The sequence below is a fragment of the Nyctibius grandis genome, chromosome Z (assembly GCF_013368605.1).
Source record: "Nyctibius grandis isolate bNycGra1 chromosome Z, bNycGra1.pri, whole genome shotgun sequence".
In the NCBI taxonomy this organism is placed as follows: Eukaryota; Metazoa; Chordata; class Aves; order Nyctibiiformes; family Nyctibiidae; genus Nyctibius; species Nyctibius grandis.
Window position 1 is genome coordinate 98236717 of NC_090695.1, and position 18318 is coordinate 98255034.

Sequence of the window (18318 nt, forward strand, 5' to 3'; positions counted from 1 at the left end):
CCTCTGCCTGCGTTCTGCTTCCCAACCCTGAGTGGGCTGGGAGAGGGCTGGTGCTGTTTCTACCAAGGACACTAATTAACCTGCTAAATGAGTTTATCCCTTCAGAGTACACACTAGAGAACCGAGTTATGTAAAACACCACCCCAAAGAGAGCCAGAATTAGCAGCCAGCGCTGAGGGCAGACCCTGTGCTTCCCAGGGGCGGCTTTGCAAGGTGCTGGGGGCAGTTGGCTCGGTGATGGGGTGGTCTCTCACCCCAGACCCCATCCCTGCAGTGGGTGCAGTGCAGCCCAGGCTCTTTGTCACACACAGCATCCCCTTCCCCGGCCATGGGCCAGCTCCTGCCTGGGGAGATCCTCTCTGCTGCTCTTGGACCTGCAGCTGAGTGATGTGGGGACAGCAGCGAGGAGCCGGACCCAAGTCCTTGCATGGCTGCCCTGGGCCACGGCGAAGTCACCCCCCTCCAGCCGCCTGCCAAACTAAAAATACTCAGTTTTAATAACTGGACTAAGCAAAGTGAAAACCCAGCTCGTTGCTGGCTGCCAGATTAACAGATGGCTGCGATCATTAATATTGCAGAACTTCAGGAGTTCATAATTCTTTAATCTACAAAGCCGGGGGGGGGGGTGGCTAATGTGGGCCCCGCAATCTGCCGGGCTGGGGCTGCCGCCTGCCCACCCTCCGTGGCCAGGGCCCTCCCAGACCCCCAGCGTGGGGCAGATGTTGCCTTGGCCCTGCGTGGCCAGGCCAAGGCAGGACAATCCACCCTGCTGCGGGGTGGATGCTGCCCGCAGGAGGGACGAGCTGGAGGAACCCCCCAGTTTAGGGCTGGTGTCAGCAGTGGCTCCTAAACTCCCTCAGCCCTCGCTGAGACTCCACGGAAATCCAATACCCCGTCTGCAGCGTCACTCTGTCGTTAAACCCAAGCCTTTCCCATAATTGTTTGGAGGCAGCGGGGGGAGATTAGGCTTGATGTCAGCAGCCAGATGAGCTGTGGTTCAGCGTTCGGGATCGCTGACCCGTTAATAGGCCCCGGTGGTGTTTGGAGCACGCCCTGAGCCGCAGCCACCCCGAAGGAGCCCCGCAACCAACAACAAAGCAAAGCCCAGCGTTGGCGTTGCAATTAAAAAATACATATATTCATTATTCCCTTTGGGTGCGAGCCCCTGTGCTGCGGCTGCAGCGGGCGCAGAGCTCGGCCCCAACCGGCTCCATCGATCCCTGGCCGAGCCCCAGGCTCCAGCTCCTCTCTCAGGGAAGGGCCGAGGGCTGGTGGCTCCAGGAGGCTGCCGGGGAGGCTCTTACTGCCATCGATCCCCGGCGGGGGCTGAGGGCTGGCAGGGGAGCCCGGCTCAGCCCCGGCCCTGCGCGCTCAGCACCATCCTGCTCTTGGGGCAGAGGCTGGTGAGGCCTTGCCTGCGCCCAGGTCAGTGCCGCAGGGCATCGGCCTCCTGCTCCAGGGGGTTGATGCTGTAAAGGCTTCTGCCTGCTTGGAGAAGCATCCTATATATATATATATATATATATATATATATATATATATATATATGTATTTATATATCATATGTGTGTGTATGTATTATATTTATGTATGTTATATAATGTATAGTAACATAACTACATATAATACTAACTATATAACTACTATATATAATATGTAGTACCATAATCATGTAACTATAACATAATATAAATTATAAATTCTAAATATACATATAATATGAATATATCTGTTCGACTTCCATACATACGAGATGATAGAAATATGCATTTATGTGTGTCTGTGTAAGTATGTGTAAACATACTTGTATATATATATAAGATATATATGTCTATATATCTTCAGGGAGGGTCAGGTTGGACATTAGGAAGCATTTCTTCTCAGCAAGGGTCATTAGCCATTGGAAGGGGCTGCCCAGGGAGGTGGTGGAGTCACCATCTCTGGAGGGGTTTGAGAAAAGCCTGGACATGGCACTTAGTGCCCTGGTCTAGTTGCCATGGTGGTGTCAGGGCAATGGTTGGACTCGATGATCCCGGAGGGCTCTTCCAACCTCATTGATTCTGTGATTCTGTGACATACACACACTCTCTTTCTTTTTTTTAATGTCTCTGTATATCTTTTAGACATTTGTAGGTGTTTGTGTAACTGGATGACTCCAGCCCAGGTGTATTTTACAGAGGACAAACAGCCACCTGTACGGACACGGGCACGAATGAGGGGCTCTTGGGGCAGGATTGGGGCAGTTTTTCTTTGGGGAAAGCTTACTTTTCTTTTTTTTTAAGTGCAAAGCTGCTGCCACCATAATTACCTGCAATTTTCTTTAATGGGTTGTTTAATGAAGGGGGTGGAGGGCACATCTTTGTGTTTTTGCTTTTGCATCTATTACATCGCCTCTAATCAGGTTACAACTGTTACTGGGGGGTTTTTCCCCTCATTATTATTTTTTAATGTTGTTGCACTTTTCCCCTCGTGCTGACCCTGCCTCATTTAGTCTCCAGCTGGTCACTTTTTGCATTTTTTTTTTTTTTTTTCTTTTTTTACTAACCCCTCCCCAGATGCACCCCGGCTTCTCCCGGCCCGCAGCACAAGGGAAGCAGGAAGAAACCCGAAATCCCGGGGCAGCACAGAGGGAGCAGCCAGGGCAGGGATGGAGGCAGGGATGCAGGCAGGGATGCAGGCAGGGATGGAGGCAGGGATGCAGACTGGGATGCTGGCAGGGATGGAGGCAGGGATGCAGGCAGGGATGCAGGCAGGGATGCAGGCAGGGATGGAGGCAGGGATGCAGACTGGGATGCTGGCAGGGATGGAGGCAGGGATGCAGGCAGGGATGCAGGCAGGGATGCAGGCAGGGATGGAGGCAGGGATGCAGGCAGGAGCAGGGGCCTCCCTGGGGTGCCGCTGTGTCCCACCACGTTACCCCCCCGTCCTTGGGGCCCTCCTGTCCCTCAGGGCTATGGGGGACGCCGGGGTAACCCCGTTTCAGCAGCTCGGCCGCAGGGTACCAGGACGCTGCCTCCATCCCGGGCGCTCACGTTCAGCTGAGCCAAATCCCCGGGGAGCAGCGGGGGGGAGGACGTGCCCGTTATCCGGCTCCTGCCGTGGCGGAGGCAGCTGGACCGGCCGCGCATTAATAGATTACCCAGAGGATTTGGGCTCGCCGACAGCGAGGGGAGCGCTCGCCGGAGGCAGCACGGGAAGGCCAGGGCGGCTCGGCCAGCAGCGGGGACGGACGCAGCCCCCGCTCCCCACTGACACCTTCGCCAGCCGAGGTAGGTGAAGGGCTCGGGCATGGTGTGGGATGGTGCTGGGATGGCTGGAGTGGGGATGCTGGGATGGATGGAGTCGGGATCGGGATGCTGGGATGACTGGAGTGGGGACGGGGATGCTGGGATGGATGAAGTGGGGATGGGGATGCTGGGATGGATGGAGTGGGGATGGGGCTGCTGGTCCCCATCTGCCCCCGGGAGAGCTGCTGGCAGGGACTGGGAGCCCCGGGGAGGCTGGACTGGGGGTGCAGGGGGATGCTGGGCTCTGGGTGCTCGCCCTCCTCTCATGCCCAGCTATTTTTTGGGGGGATGCTCTGGAGAAGCCGGGCTGGGGCAGCCCATGCAGCTGCTGAGCTGTGCCGGTGTGTGGGTGGATATTGTGCCCCGGCGTGCAGCACCCTGAGCCCCTGTCTGCCCTCGCACCAGGGGCTGAAGCCTGGTCTGGGGGGGTGTGATGGGGAGCGTGGGCATCCCTGCGGCTGCGGCATCCCCTGCCCTGTGCTGGAGGGGCTGGGACAGGCACAGCCCTGGGGTCACGGCAAGCCATGGGCAGGGGACGTCCCCTTGTGCCACACATTCTTGGGGTGGCACGGGGAGGCAGGCGCTCGCAAAGATCTCATGCGACCATGATGACAGTTTGTGTCCCATCAGCTGCTGTGCCTCAGTTTCCCTATCATGCACTTCCCCAGCATTAGCTGGCATCCAGGGTGGGATGCCCACGCAGATACCAAAATCCCTCCTGACCCCACTCAGGGCTGCGTTGAGGCAGGGGAAGGACAGACCCTCCGTTCCCCTCACCAAATAGCCTCCAGTTGCTATCTGCTGCTCTCCACCCCAAGCAACACCAACACCCAAATTTCAGTCAAATCCAGCTGGGCCCTCAGGTTTTGCATGTGCCCATGGGCACAGCTACAAGAGGGCAGTGCCAGCACCTGCCCCGAGCCGGGCTGGCATCACACCCCGCAGGTAAGCGCAGCTTTTGCCTTACAGAAACACCCCGAAAGGTCCCGGGGCCACCACGGGGTTGGACCCCCAGCCCCAGAGCATGGCAGGGTGCTGTCCCCATCCTGGGGCACCCGCTTTGGGGGGGTGCAGAGCTGTGGGGGATGTTGGGGCAGGATGTGGCAGGGTGAAATGTCACCAAAGTCCTTGTTTGCAGCCCCGCAGAGGCCCCGGCTGCCACCATGGACGAGTGGGACCTCCCGCAGTGGAAGAAGGAGGTGGAAAGCCTGAAGTACCAGCTGGCCTACAAGCGGGAGCTGTCCTCCAAGACCATACCCGAGTGAGTGGGTGCCCACCCTGCCCTCCCCTCCCTCCCTGCGCCCCCAGCCCAGCAGTGGGACATGGCTTTGCACAGGCAGGAGCAGACTCCAGCTCTTCACCCTCACACCCAGCACTGACATCAGCCCTAAATCACTGAGGGCTCCCAAAACAAGGCGGATTTGGGGATTTTTAGTCCATTTTTAGATTTTTTCAAGCCCCAGTGACAGAACCCACACCAGCACTGGTGCCTGTGAAGCCCCGTGCTCCTTTCCAGCTGCCCCAGCTCGGGTGGTGGCAGGGACATGGCAGCAGCTGTGGGACCCCCAAAACCTTGGGAGCCTCCAAGACCCCCCGCAGTGCTCCGGGCTCAGCGAGGCGAGTGTGCTGACCCTCCCATGCAGAGTTCAAAAGATAAATCTGTAAAACAAAGTCATGGAAAGGTATTTTCCCTCCCTTGGTTGTACCTCACTCCATGGTGAAGGGTTGTGGGACACCCCACAGTCAACCCAGCCTGTGGCCCCATCGCTCACTGGCCCCTTAGAAGGAAGGGGGGGGACAGAAAAAGAGTGACTTTAGCTAAATTAAGCTTTAAAACGCAGCCAGCAGCACACGGGCAGTGCAGATGTGGGGGACAAAGGGTTTTTATTGAACTTGTGCTTGGCTCCTCCAGCCAAAAACCACCCCCAGAGCTGGGCGCACCCTGACATCGCTCCCCATGAGAGCAGGGTTTACCCCAGTCACTGCAGCCCCCTCCCCAGCTCTCCCATGTCCCCCGTCCCTTGCAGGGTCACACGTTTGCCCCCTGCTCCGGGCCTCTGCCCACCCCTCCGCTCCCCTCTCTGCAGGTTCGTGAAGTGGATCGAGGACGGCATCCCCGAGGATCCCTTCCTCAACCCGGAGCTGATGAAAAACAACCCCTGGGTGGAGAAAGGCAAATGCACCATCCTCTGAGGGGGCCCCCCCCGCCGCCCCAGCCCCTCGCTCCCCCCAGCCCCTTGCTCCCCCCACGCTCCATGTACACTTTTTTATTAGCTACCTTCCTAATATGACCGCCTGAACAAAACCCTACCCTCGTCTTATTATTTTTCATAGTAGAAGTGTTGCTTTTTTATATGGAGAGCGCAGGGGGGTGGGCAGCGTGGGGGGGACAGGAGCAGCAAAGGTTTCCCCAGGGTTCAGCTGCAGTTTCCCATCGCAGCCCTCCACCGTCGCCATCACGCTGGCAGCTTTTTCAACTTGTATAGGAACAAAGCTTTTATAAAAAAACATCTTCAGTGATTTTAAATAGTCTTTTGTATATTGTAGGATATAATTTTGCAGCAGAACAGGCAGCATATGATAACTAAGGGTTTATAAATTAAATAAACAGAACAATACTTCATGATTAATTTTTTTTATATATATTTTATTTTTTTAAACAAAACAAGTGGGTACTAAAAAAAAAAAAACTAATCAGGATCATCCACACGTGCCCCAGCCATGGGTTAGAAAGTCAAAAGCCAGCTTGTCCCTAGGTAAGCTCCTGGGTGGCAGCTCTGCCCTGCTAGAGCAGGTCCCTGATGTAGATGTTCCTCCTGACGGCGTTGGAAACCCCTTCGTTAAAGCGGAACCAGACGTCGCTCTTCCCCACGGCCTTTCCCATCTGGCTCTCGACCGACTCCTCCTTGGAGGCCTGAGGGGCTGCAGGGGGGGAAGATCCACGTCAAAAACCTGCAGGAACTTTTCACCTATGAAGTTCCAACCTGTGCCAGGGCTGCTGGGGCCAGGGAGCTGCCGCGGGCACGGGGGGTTGGCACGGGCAGAGCTGATGCTCCCACATCCCAAAGCCTGCAGACCCTTGGGGTACCCACAGCAGTGCCCCCAGCTCCCTGTACCCGTTAACCCAGATCCCCTCCGGGCACCACAACGCAGGGACCACCCCCTGTCCCTCTGCCACCTACCCGGGGCTGCCCGTTGCCGCTGAAGCGGCCGCCCGAAGAAGTCGGTCTCAGGCTGCGAAAAGCAAAGAGCAGGAGGTGAGAGGGGCTCTGCCGGCGCCCGCAGGCACAGCTCGGGCTGCAGAGAGACAAAAGCTCACCCAGGGTCCCCCCGGCAGCGCGGTGCAAGGCCAAACCCCAGCGACACGGCGCAGCTCGGCCCCGTTTCAAGCCAAGTCAGCCCGGGACAGCGGCTAAGGCAGCTCCGAGGAGTCACCCCACGCGCAGGCCTGCGCCAGCCCCTTCCCCTCCAGCCCCCGAGCAGGAGCCGAATGCAAATCCTACAGAAAGGGCCGTGGTAAAATGCAAACCGCATTCAAAACGGGGTGGGGAAGACAAAGTGTGAGGCTCACGGTGCTGAAGAGGGGTTTTAGGGATGGCCGAGGTCTCGGAGGTGAGCCCGTGGGGCAGGGGGGTGGCAGGGGACCACCTCTTGCTCCTCTTGGCCGCTGTGGGGATGCCCGGGGTGGGACCAGCCCTGCTCACCTCTGTGCCGGCCGACCATGGATGGTTTTCCCTGCACCCCCATGTTCATACCTCCCCGCCCCCTGACCCCTCAGCTTCCACAGGGCCAAAATTCAGCTGGTTTAGCCCAAATATCCCCATCTCTTTCCTTCCACACCCCTGAAAGCCTCACGGGGCACATCCGTAATTGTCACCCAGATCCAACTCACCCCCGTGACACAAACCCAACAACGCATTTACAGGCCGTGCAGAACTGTTCTATTAAAATAAACTGTACCTAAAAATAAGTAAATACCCATGGGACAGCCCGTCTCCAGCAGCCAAGGTAGTAAATGGGGTAGTGACTACAGCCCCCTCACCTTGTCCTCCACGGCCGCCCTCCGCACGATGTGCTCCAAGCGCTGCTGGTGGTTGGGGGGCTCCAGTGGCCCCGCGCCCGCCCGCTCCCCCGCTGCCAGGCCGCTCCCGGGCTCCTGCGGGGACAGAGCTCTGAGCCAGGGGTGCCTTGTCACCCACCCCACACACCCCGTGTGCCCCCTGCCAGGTTTCATCACAACACCCAAATGACCCGGCCAGGATTTTGTCATCATGTTCTGTCTCGCAGCAGCACACGGGACATCACACTCGGCACCGTGTAAACAAGGAGCCTCCAGGGATGGTTTTGCAGCATCTCTTCGCCCCACGCATCCCCCGAGAAAGCCCTTCTGCTGCCAAGGGGCTCTCAGGGATTAATTATCCCCGCGGCACCAGGGCAAGGTAGGCACCAGCTACACCTGAGCTGGTTCTGAGCCCTTTCCCCCTCCTCCTGCCTCCAGCCCGCTGCTCCACGGAGGGTTTCGGCGGTGGGCAGAGTAACTCTGCTCCTCCTGGGAGCTCTGGGACCTTTGGGAGGGTGGAGGTGAAGCAGGAAGGGAAGGTGCAGGCAGGAGAGAGCAGGTCAGCTCCCCCACGGACACGGACACATCGCAGCCAGACTAAAACTCCCACCTCATCGCAACCCACGTTGGAGAGTTGAAGGTTTAAAGCTTTAACTCACAGTGTTTCTCTCCAGAATTCCTGCAAATGAGCCCTTTGGGCTCGTCACCCCAGCGCGGATGCGCTGCCTGAAGGCAGATGTGCAGGCAGACGGCTGTGACTCGGGGCCAGGGTTAATCCTGGATTTCCATTTGCAGAGCACAAGCCACCAGCTGCTTTGGGAAGATGAGGTCCCCACACCAGCCCTAAGGCCTTTATCCCCACCGACGGACCCACCACCCCCCCAAAACCACAGGACACCCCGAGCCCTCCCTACCTGGCCCATGTTCCGTGCCTGCAGCAAAGCCTCCGTCCTCCTCATCTTCTCCAGCTCGATCTCCCTGGCGATGAGCTGCTTGGCCTGGTAGGTCAGCTGCCTGCGGGCCGGCAGGTCCGGGAACCGGCACACGGCCTCCACGTTCCTGCACCGCCGAGCAGAGAAAACACATCAACACTGAAAATAAAACAGCATTATGCAAACTGCAGCCTGACACGGGCACAGGGACACCCATCACACTCCCAGCCCCGTCCCCCTCAGCCCCTCGGTATGATCCTGGCCACGGTGCCTCAGTTTCCCCACTGCTGCCCTCTCCCTGCACGTGCGACGGCAGCACTGATGTGGGGTGAGCGGTGCCGGCCGTGCAGAGCCAGGGTGCTGCAGGGCATCTCAGCTGGACGGGAACTCGGGAGGGATTATGGGCTTTTTAATCTGGGTTTTAATGCAAGAAGAGGAAATTGCAGGCGGGTCTGAGCCCAACAGATCGCCCTGAAAAAGCCACAGCCACATCGCAGCTGGGGCACGGGCTGCACCACGACCCTTCGCGTGAACCCTGAGGTGCCCGCGGGGAGCTGTTTAATTGAGACGCAGTAATTTTGGCTAATCAGAGCAGTTTTATTCTTAATGAGGCTGGTGCACCAGATGTGGGGTTAGGCCTGTTTCAGGACTGCGAAAGCCCCAGAACCAAGGAGCCACCTGGGCCGGTTCTCTCCCAGCTGTAAATATTTCGTGGTTTATTCACACTCAGTATTATTCCCCTTAAAAGAAAGGAAGCAAAGTCCTGGGGCAGATGGCTTTGCAGTCATTTAGAAATTAGCCATCAAACCTATGATTTAAAAAGTTTTAAAGGGAAAACAGAGTCGACAACAACTCTGTTTGCCAGAGAGATGCGGGGATGCGACTCGCAGGTGCCACCGGGACGTGGCACCGCCGTGGTCCCTGTCATCGCTGTGCACGGCCTGGAAATGGGCTCAGACCTTGGAAAAAAAGTGAAGCGAAGCAAAGCAACGCGCCTGCTTGTGCCAGAGGGCTCCCGAGGTCCCCCCACGGCCACATTTTGGAGGCACAGCCCGGCGTGGGGAGGGCAGGGGAGGACGGCTCCCTGCAGCCCCCGCAGCTCCCGCAGACCTTTCCGTGGGAAGAAAAAATAATAAAGCGCTTCACTGTAATTAGATACAGCTGCTTGATTTAACAGAGGCTAATTTTTGTAATTAACTTTGCACCAGGAAGACATTAGCATTGCTCCTGGTCGAGTCTGTGTTACTTCACCGAAGCCTCGAGAGCATTTACGGCCCCGTATATACCCGAAGCACAGAGAGATCCAAGTCCAGCACTGGGCGGCTGTTAATACCCAAATTCAGCAATTAAAACCAAGAGAGCTCGCTCATTCTCTCATCCTGAGGCAGCACTCACAAGCTCCCATCCAGCACGGGTGAGGACTGGGCACGGGGACGGGGACAGCCCTAGGGTTTGGACACATCCTCGACACTGACTGCGCCACACGGAGCTCACAGCAGACGCCCTTGGAGAGCGTCTCGCTTTGCAACGAGGGGCAACACCGCCCAGCCTGTTCCATCCTCCTCCTCCTGCTTTTTCCCAGCGAGGCACAAGTCTGCCTCAGATAATGTGCTCCAACCTCTGAGCATCCTGCGGTCACCTCCTGCACGCCACATGCCCGGGTGGACCCGCTGCCCCCGCTGCTGCCGCCAGCCCCCGGCAGCTTCAGTCCCTCCTTTGCTGTCTCTGGTACCAGGCAAAGGGCAGCTGCTTCCTTTCCTTTAATCCCATTAAAGCAAAACCAGGCTCCCGGGCTCCTCCTTTCAAAGAAAAATGCAAAAAAGCAGATAATCCCCACAGAGCCGCCCTCAGAGAACGTGGGCTCCCTCTGGCTGCAAGAAACCAACTCAACGCCACGGTGCCTTTGGGCTCAAACTCCTTCCTGAACCCTCTGTGCTGTTATTCTGAGCCGCTACACCTTCCCCTCCGGCTCGGGAATCACAGAATCACTGAGGTTGGAAGAGCCCTCTGGGATCATCGAGTCCAACCATTGCCCTGACACCACCATGGCAACTAGACCAGGGCACTAAGTGCCATGTCCAGGCTTTTCTTAAACACCTCCAGAGATGGTGACTCCACCACCTCCCTGGGCAGCCCCTTCCAATGGCTAATGACCCTTGCTGAGAAGAAATGCTTCCTAATGTCCAACCTGAACCTCCCCTGGCCAAGCTTGAGGCTGTGTCCTCTTGTCGTATCGCTGGTTGCCTGGGAGAAGAGGCCGACTCCCACTGCGCTACAACCTCCCTTCAGGTAGTTGTAGACTGCACTAAGGTCACCTCTGAGCCTCCTCTTCTCCAGGCTAAACCCCCCCAGCTCCCTCAGCCGTTCCTCGTAGGTCAGACCCTCCAGACCCTTCACCAGCTTGGTCGCCCTCCTCTGCACTCGCTCCAACACCTCAACATCGTTCTTGAAGTGCGGGGCCCAGAACTGGACACTGGGACTTACGGGTCGAGCTTGTAGACATACTGGCCGTCGGGCAGGCGCTCCTGGTGGTAGGTGAGGTTGTAGGCCAGCATGGTGCCGATGAGGTCTGCCAGCTGCTGCTTCTCCTTCGCGCTGTAGAGCTGCATGTTCACCTGGGGAGGAGAGCGGAGCCAACAAGGGGAGAGCATCACTGATCCGTAATCACTTCTAAACACAAAAGTCAGCTGAAGCACGAGGCTTGTCTCTATGTGAGAAAGGACAGTCAACACCCACGAGGTTCAGACCAAGTTTAGTTTCCTATCAGGGACACAGGTCCTTCACAGAGCATGGACAGACCCCGCTGATGGCCCGAAGGGTAAATGCACTCAACGCAACTGCGCCTGCAGGTGAACCAGCTGCTGGAAGGAGACTGCAGCAGCCCCCAACCCCTGCTCAGGCCAAGCCCACCCCTGGGTGCAGGGCTCCAGGAGGTGCAGGACACCCCCTGACCTGCACCCAGCAGTCAGGCATCTCAGCGCTGTGTCCCCAGCTTCCTTCTGGCCTCTGCGTCAGCTCCAATGTCAAATTGACCCCAAATTTGGGACAGGGGCAGCTCAGCCTGGGCGATGCAGCGCAGGGGACGTGTCCCAGCCCTCATGGGGGGTTTGCAGAGGGGACACGTCACCTGGGCAGGACTCCTCCCACCGCAGGGAGAGGGGGCTGGGGGGCACCCACCGGCCGGAGCTTCGGGGCGATGATGTCCAGCAGCAGGCAGAGCACCTCCAAGACGAGAGACTGCTGCCCCGCGCGGCTGCGGGCGCCGGGCGTTATCCCCGACACCATGGACACGACGAGGTTCTGCATGTGGTTCAGCTTGGCCAGGGCCTGGGTGGAGAGGGCAGGGAGGGCTCAGCCACGGCTGCAAGTGCACAGGTCCCCATGGGTGACAGAGCTGGAGCCATGCTGCCACCACACCCTCCCCGGTACTCGCCTCGTGCTGGCTGCTGGGATAAGCGAGGCGGGGGATGCTGGCGGCCGCGAAGAGCAGGTGGAAAGCCACGGGCAGGAAGGGCAGGTATCGCATCAGCTGGAAGCTCTGCCTGTGCAGGACAGCCTGGCTCAGCAGGTCGGAGAAGCCCAGCCACTCCAGGGCCACGCACACCGAGCTGAAACTGGAGTCCCGCAGCTTCGTGTTCAGGAAATTCTCGTACAGACCCTGGAAGCGGGCGCAGGATCAGAGACAGCTCGAGGCTGGGCAGACGGTGCCATCAGAGCATCCCACTGAGCCCAGCTCCAGCACAACACCCCAACACTCCCTCCAGAATTAGCACAATCCTACTGCAGGGAGGGATTTCCCAAGGCTCCCACCAGCCACGACCCCCCAGATCAGGAGCTGCCCTTGCTCCAGCCGGCACAGCAGAGGAAGGGGCCTGGCTCTTCCCCCCTGCTCCAGCCCCTCTACCTGGGCCAGCTTCTCCTGCTCCCCCGAGGAGACGGCGAGGTGCAGGATGTGGTGGAAGCGGTGGGAGGATGCGCTGAAGCCAGTCGTCCCCCTGAGGTGCAACAGGTCCTCATCACCGACCAGGAGCTGGGCTGGCAAAGCGGGGTCCATCCCTATCCTGTGCCTGGAGGGGGGCAAAGGGAAGAGCTCAGGGTGCCCCGGTGCTGAACAGACCAGCAAGGAGTATTTGGACCCTTGCAAACTGGATCGAAGGCAACACTGACACCAAATTATTGTGCACTAAAGAGAGTGGCCAAAGAGCACCTGGACACACAAATCTGCTGAGGAAGTCGGGCTGCTGCAGGGCAGACCAGCTCCCCAGGACCTTTCAGTTTCTCCACTGCAGGTCTTGGGCTACCACAAAGCAGCGTGCCCTGAGCACACAGCAGACCTAATAAATCCCCCCTTTTACCTTTGGGCCTTTGGGAGCTGGAAGATCTCTTGCCAAATGGAGAAAAGCCCCTTGTTTTGGTCCTTCAAGCCGATCTTCATCGTCTGCACCATCTGCACGCTCAGCTCCTTCTGGCCTCGGCCGTGCAGGAACTGCAACACAAGCGAGGGGCTGGGGGAGGACGGGCACCGTGGGGAGGGAGGGGACGCCCACAGCGGCTAGCTGGTGCTGGGGCCAGCCAGAGACAGAGGCACCTCGCTCCTCCTCGCTTTGTGGGGTCATTGAGGTTAAAAACAACACAGGGAACAGGGTGGACATTTTAGGGATCTGCCTGGGACAGTTTTTCCCCCTCTGTTCCCATCTGAGCCCAGATCAAGTCAAGAGCAACAGCAAGTCCGTATGTCCCAGAGACCTGCCGGTGACACCAAGTCCATGTCCCCCAGAGACCTCCCGGTTACACCAAGTCCGTGTCCCCCAGAGACCTCCTGGGGATACCAAGTCCATGTCTCCCAGAGACCTCCTGGGGACACCAAGTCCATGTCTCCCAGAGACCTCCTGGGGATACCAAGTCCATGTCCCTCAGAGACCTCCTGGGGACACCAAGTCCATGTCTCCCAGAGACCTCTTGGTGACACCAAGTCCATGTCCCCCAGAGACCTCCCGGTGACACCAAGTCCGTGTCCCCCAGAGACCCCCCGGGGACAGGGGTACCTGCAGGGTGTTTATGCAGGAGCGGATGTCGTTCTCCGTCTTCTCGCAGAGCGCCAGCAGCGCGCCCGTGTCCGCCCGCATGCCCTGCCGCAGGGCGATCTGCAGGAGAGGGGGGTCAGCAGGGAGGGTCCCCCAGCCGGGGGGGGCCAGAGGAGCCCTCGGCCGCGCCGCACCTCGCAGAGCCGCTGGGCGAGCCGGGACGGCGCCGTCCGAGGGAAGTTCAGCAGGAAGGATTGCTGCCGCAGCGGCCGCAGGGCAGGGACGTACCTGGCAAAGGGGAGCACAGGGCTCTGAGCAACCCCAGCAGGGGAAGAAATCCAGCCATTAATCACAGAATCGTCTTGGTTGGAAAGGACCTCTAAGATCATCGAGTCCAACCATTAACCCAGCACTGCCAAGGCCACCACTGACCCATGTCCCTCAGCACCACATCTCCACGGCTTTTAAATCCCCCCAGGGATGGGGACTCCACCACTGCCCTGGGCAGCCTGTGCCAGCGCTTGACAACCCTTTTGGTGAAGAAATTGTCCCTGATCTCCAATCTAAACCTCCCTTGGTGCAACTTCAGGCCGATTCCTCTCGTCCCATCACTTGTTACCTGAGAGAAGAGACCGACCCCCCCTCACTACACCCTCCTTTCAGGCAGTTGTAGAGAGCGAGAAGGTCTCCCCTCAGCCTCCTTTTATCCAGGCTAAACACCCCCAGGTCCCTCAGCTGCTCCTCCTAAGACTTGTGCTCCAGACCCTTCACCAGCTTCGCTGCCCTTCTCTGGACTCGCTCCAGCACCTCAAGGTCTTTCTTGTAGTGAGGGGCCCAAAACTGAACACAGGATTCGAGGTGCGGCTTTTCATAAGGTACTTCTAAGCCGCAGGTCTGACAGCAGGTAACGGCGCAGAAAGGCTTTGGCTGGAGGCCACAGCAGCCGCCTCCTCGCTTGGGGCAGGGGGCTCAGCTCCCCGTCCCTCCCCACACACGCAGGCAATACTAACTGGTCGTTGCAGATGCAGATGATGGGCCTGAGCAGCAGCCCGCCCTCGCGCCGCCTCCTCCGGCCCGCGCCGGCCGCTGCCTCGCCCTCCACATCCTTACGGTGGATGACGTTTAGCAGCACGTTGATCGATGCCTTAGGAAAACAAAATCAAGGACAGAAGGGATGAATTCTTGCTGTTCAGAGGCAAGAAACCGCTCCTAACACGGATGAGCTGCTAGGAGGGCAATAATGAAGCCAGATCCTGGCTTACCGCGGGCGCACCGTCTATCTCATCGATGATGAGGCAGTTGGGCTTCTCGTTGGCGCCCAGCACAGACTTCATCTGGGTGGCAGCTTCGATGCGGGTTTTGAAAACCTCGGGGCTGCGGTCGTCACTGCAAGACAAGACGGTGCCAGGCTGCTGTGGCACTGCATCACCTCTGGCATGGCATCACCTCCGCCGGCTCCTGGGGCAGGGCAAGGCAGCCGGCACAGCCTCACCTGGCGTTCATCTCCACAGCGTTGTACCCCGCGTGCTTCGCGATGACGTGGGCCAGCGTGGTCTTTCCCAAGCCAGGTGGGCCACAGAGCAGGGCTACCTGCGGCAGAGAGGCGAGGTCAGCGCGGCAGGGCTTCCTCCAGCACCAACCAAGGCTGCCACACATGAGGGGACGGGGCTCTGCAGCCTGCAAACCGCTCGTGGGAGCTGCTGCACTGGTTTGTGGACACACAGGGAAAAGGGAACGTCACTGGAGGAAGAAGAATGTAACAGAAGCTCTCAGAGGTGACAGAGTCACCCCAGCAGCATCTCTCAGGAATATGTTTAAGTTTGCAGGGAAATAGATAGAAAAGGCTGAACAAAATCCCTTCCAGAATTACACTCCTAAGAAACAATACTGTTAGCATCTATTTTTCCCCATTTTTATATCCTCTCTCTGGACAGGCTGAAGCTGCTAAGCTAGCCTGGGTATGTTATCTCTGCTCCCTTTAGCATTTCAGCATCATTTTTCTTCTCCAGATGCAGAAATTCTTCCTCAAAGGCATGTCACGTCTGCCCCAACAAATAAAGTCAAGACCAACCTCTGCTAAAGAGTACATCTTTCCTCAGCTGGCCCATTCGATGTGGTTGGAGGAAGTCTGTTCCCCTCCCCTTGTTATCACTACTCAAGCCAAAAGAGAAGAAGTGAGAAAACCCCATATTTGCTAAGAAGAAACAAGGAATCCAGCTTCTCCTAGATCTGTACTGGAAGAGAAGAGAAAGGGAAGACCCTGCTCCTCACCTCAGGGGCAAGATGAGGGGGTAGGAGAGGAGACCCACAGCAGCGGCATCCTGTCCTGCTCACCTTGTATTTGGGTCTCTTGTGCTGGTCCAGCTCAGCCTCCAGAACCTCCTCGGTGAGCTGGACCTTTGTTTTCCACTTATTCTGCTGCTCCTTGGGCTGGCTGAATGGAGGATGAGCCTCAGCACTGGGCTTGGCCTTCTTCACAGCCTTCTCCTTCCCAAACACCACCGTGTCCCAGAGCTTGAGCCACTTCAGAAGGCAACGGTTCGTGTACTGCACGTCGGGCGAGGAAGCAAGCAAAGCCCATCAAACCTCAGAAGGACCTGGCTAGGACAGAGGATGGCCTCTCCTTCATGGCTTAAACACTGGCGTGGCCTGCAGAGGAAGGAGCCGAGCCCGGGGAGACAACACAGAGTGTGTCTGCCCAGACAGCTTGAGACTGTGGCACATCTCCCCCCGCCACAGGAGAGGCTGCCCAGGTTTCCACCTGGCATCTCTCTGGGACAGCCTGGAAATGTGGCTTCCCTTCCTCGCTCAGCCACCATCCCGCAGGGCAACTGAGGGCAAGTCACATCACCCCATCCCTGCTGTCCCTCGTCTGTCTTGGCCCAACCCAGCACTTCTCAGCCTCCCCCATAATTTCCAATTCCCTACAAAACTTCTAACATTCAAAAAAAATCTAAACAGTCAACAATTCCTGGCTAAAGTCCACCCAATCTGTTTTGTCTTATTTTGGTCATCATTCATAGTCTCTTTTGTTGGAAGGTCCATAGTCTACAGCTGAAAAACCCCCACCCCGAGCTCCCCGCAGCAGGGCTGCCCCTAGGCAGGGTTAGCATGGACAGAGCCCCCCAGCCAGCGCTTCCAAAAGCCCCGCGAGCAAAGACAGAACCATACACCCCTGATCCCACAGCATGAAGGAGTTATAAAAGTGGTGAGCCCACCCGAGCCCCCACTTATCCCAGAACCTCACATCATCACTGAGCAGCTCCATGTAGCGCCGGGGAGTGAACTTGTCCACCCAGAGGCAATGCAGCGCAGACTCCTCCTCGTTTGCCAGCTCTGCTTCCTCGCTGGGCTCCGGGCTCTCAGCGCTGGTTTCACTCTCGAGGCAACTACAAAGAAGAATTAACTTGCCCCAAACCACCCAGGGTGTCGGGGCAGGGCTGGGAATGATGCCCGGACTTCCCAAGTTGGGCATGCTGAGGGTGAAGATGCTCCTCCGCTCGCAGGTCCCCAAAACTTCGAGCCCACCAGAGCATCTCAGGAGCAGCATCCGACAGCGTGGCAGGGGTAGGAGTGGGATTTCATCCCACCATCTCACCTGTTTATTATCTCTGTCAGCTGCTGCGACGCCTCCAGAACGTGTCTTCGACGCTTGAACACAAAGAGGATGAGAGAAGGGTCAGAGTCCCGCAGCCGGGGGAAACGGAGATTCAGGAGCCAACACTGCGGCTGTCCAGGGGTGGCAGGGGAAGACGGGCAGGTTGGTGTGAAGATGTGATACCTCTTTGTCCACTTGCTCCTTCAGGTAGGAGAAAGGCACCCCCAGCAAGTGGAGCGGCCTGCGTGCGTTCCAGCCCAGGGAATCGGGGAGCTGCGAGGAGCAGAGGACACACACCAACGTTCATACCGATGCTCAGCACGAACATTTCACACTCCATCAAAGATCCTCTCCTGAACTAGATGGAGATCACAAAGAAGCAAGCCCAGCTTTCAGATCCCTCCTTACCTCCACCCCTGTCCTGGAGGGATCATCCCTCACGACCATGAAGACCCTGGTGCCCTCGGTGGACGTCACATTGATGTAGTCCTCCAGGATGGGTGGGCGCTTGAGGACCTGCTTCTTCTCGGAGCATGGTGAGGTCTTCAGTGGGGCCATGCCACTCATCTCCAGGTGGTCTATGCTGGAGAACACCAGGTTCTTTTAGCAGGGGCGAGGGAAAGAGCCCTTGAACCCCACTTGAGCAGGGTTCAAGGGCTCTTTCCCTCTCCCCTCCTAAAATTAGTGTTCAAGGTGGCCAACCTGTCAGTTTGGGGAGCATAAGGTGCCTCTGGGCCAGCATCCCAGAGGCCATCAGTAGCCAACTCATCATCCGTGCCAAAGTTGAGCTTCTTAACAGCTTCCAGCCGCTGTCGCTTCGGCTTCGGGGCTGTGAGAGACATCAGGGCAGGAGGAAGAGGAGAAGCATCGTTGACCGAAGGGTGGTACCAGCACTGCTCGGGGGTCGGGGGGAGAGGGGTCAGCAGCACCCAGGGACCCATCGGGGGCTGCAGACCCGGCTTGGGCCAAACCTACTGCGGGCTGCGGGCGGTGGCGGGGAGCCGGAGCCCCGGTCCCTCTTCCTGGGGTTGCTGCCCCCGACGGGGTCCCCGGGGGGGTCGGGCTCCTCCGGCGACCGCCTCCTGCTCCGGAACTGGGAGATTTTGGGGCCAGCGGGTGGGGACGGATCATCTGTAAGAGGGGTTGGACGACGGTACCGGTCACCGGAGGGGACCCACGGCGGGGCGGGCACACGCGGTGCGCAAAGCCCGGTCCTGCACGCCCACTCCCTTCCTCCCTCCACTGCCGCCTCCGGTACCGGACACGGCGCCCCAGCAGCGCCCACCTCCCAGCTCCGCCAGCACCTCCAGCTCGGCTGCGAACCGCTCGTAGAAGCCCTCGTCGGGGCCCTCCTCGGGGCCCGCCATGGGCCGCGCCGGCACCGCGCCCCGCTCCCCGCGCCCGCCCGCGCCCCGCT

The 18318-nt window shown here is 58.4% G+C and overlaps 2 protein-coding genes across 2 annotated transcripts; one reads left to right on the plus strand and one right to left on the minus strand.

The window, feature by feature from the left end:
- Positions 1–4450: 4450 nt before the first annotated feature.
- On the plus strand, positions 4451–5480 carry GNG13 (G protein subunit gamma 13). Its single transcript, XM_068423929.1, has 2 exons — positions 4451–4548; positions 5375–5480. Exons 1-2 carry the CDS (start codon positions 4451–4453, stop codon positions 5478–5480), a joined length of 204 nt encoding a protein of 67 aa, XP_068280030.1.
- Positions 5481–5970: 490 nt separating this feature from the next.
- CHTF18 (chromosome transmission fidelity factor 18) lies at positions 5971–18290 on the minus strand. The gene is made up of 22 exons (XM_068423361.1): positions 18187–18290; positions 17877–18032; positions 17604–17730; positions 17310–17484; positions 17085–17174; positions 16902–16954; positions 16551–16692; positions 15638–15850; positions 14796–14893; positions 14566–14689; positions 14314–14447; positions 13498–13591; positions 13325–13423; positions 12635–12765; positions 12184–12346; positions 11713–11937; positions 11457–11606; positions 10764–10894; positions 8262–8406; positions 7330–7443; positions 6470–6521; positions 5971–6209 (listed from the first exon to the last, which is right to left on the minus strand). The coding sequence occupies exons 1-22, from the start codon at positions 18266–18268 to the stop codon at positions 6073–6075; spliced, it is 2835 nt and encodes a 944-aa protein (XP_068279462.1). The 5' UTR covers positions 18269–18290; the 3' UTR covers positions 5971–6072.
- Between the last annotated feature and the right edge of the window lie 28 nt (positions 18291–18318).

Excerpts from the sequence above, each read along its gene's own strand:
- GNG13 (XM_068423929.1), top strand. The coding sequence starts at position 4,451 with ATGGACGAGTGGGACCTCCCGCAGTGGAAGAAGGAGGTGGAAAGCCTG. Across the intron at positions 4,549-5,374 it reads TCCTCCAAGACCATACCCGA|GTTCGTGAAGTGGATCGAGG; the intron begins GTGAGTGGGTGC and ends CCCTCTCTGCAG.
- CHTF18 (XM_068423361.1), bottom strand. The coding sequence starts at position 18,268 with ATGGCGGGCCCCGAGGAGGGCCCCGACGAGGGCTTCTACGAGCGGTTC. Across the intron at positions 18,033-18,186 it reads GGTGCTGGCGGAGCTGGGAG|ATGATCCGTCCCCACCCGCT; the intron begins GTGGGCGCTGCT and ends CCCCTCTTACAG. Across the intron at positions 14,448-14,565 it reads AGATAGACGGTGCGCCCGCG|GCATCGATCAACGTGCTGCT; the intron begins GTAAGCCAGGAT and ends TGTTTTCCTAAG.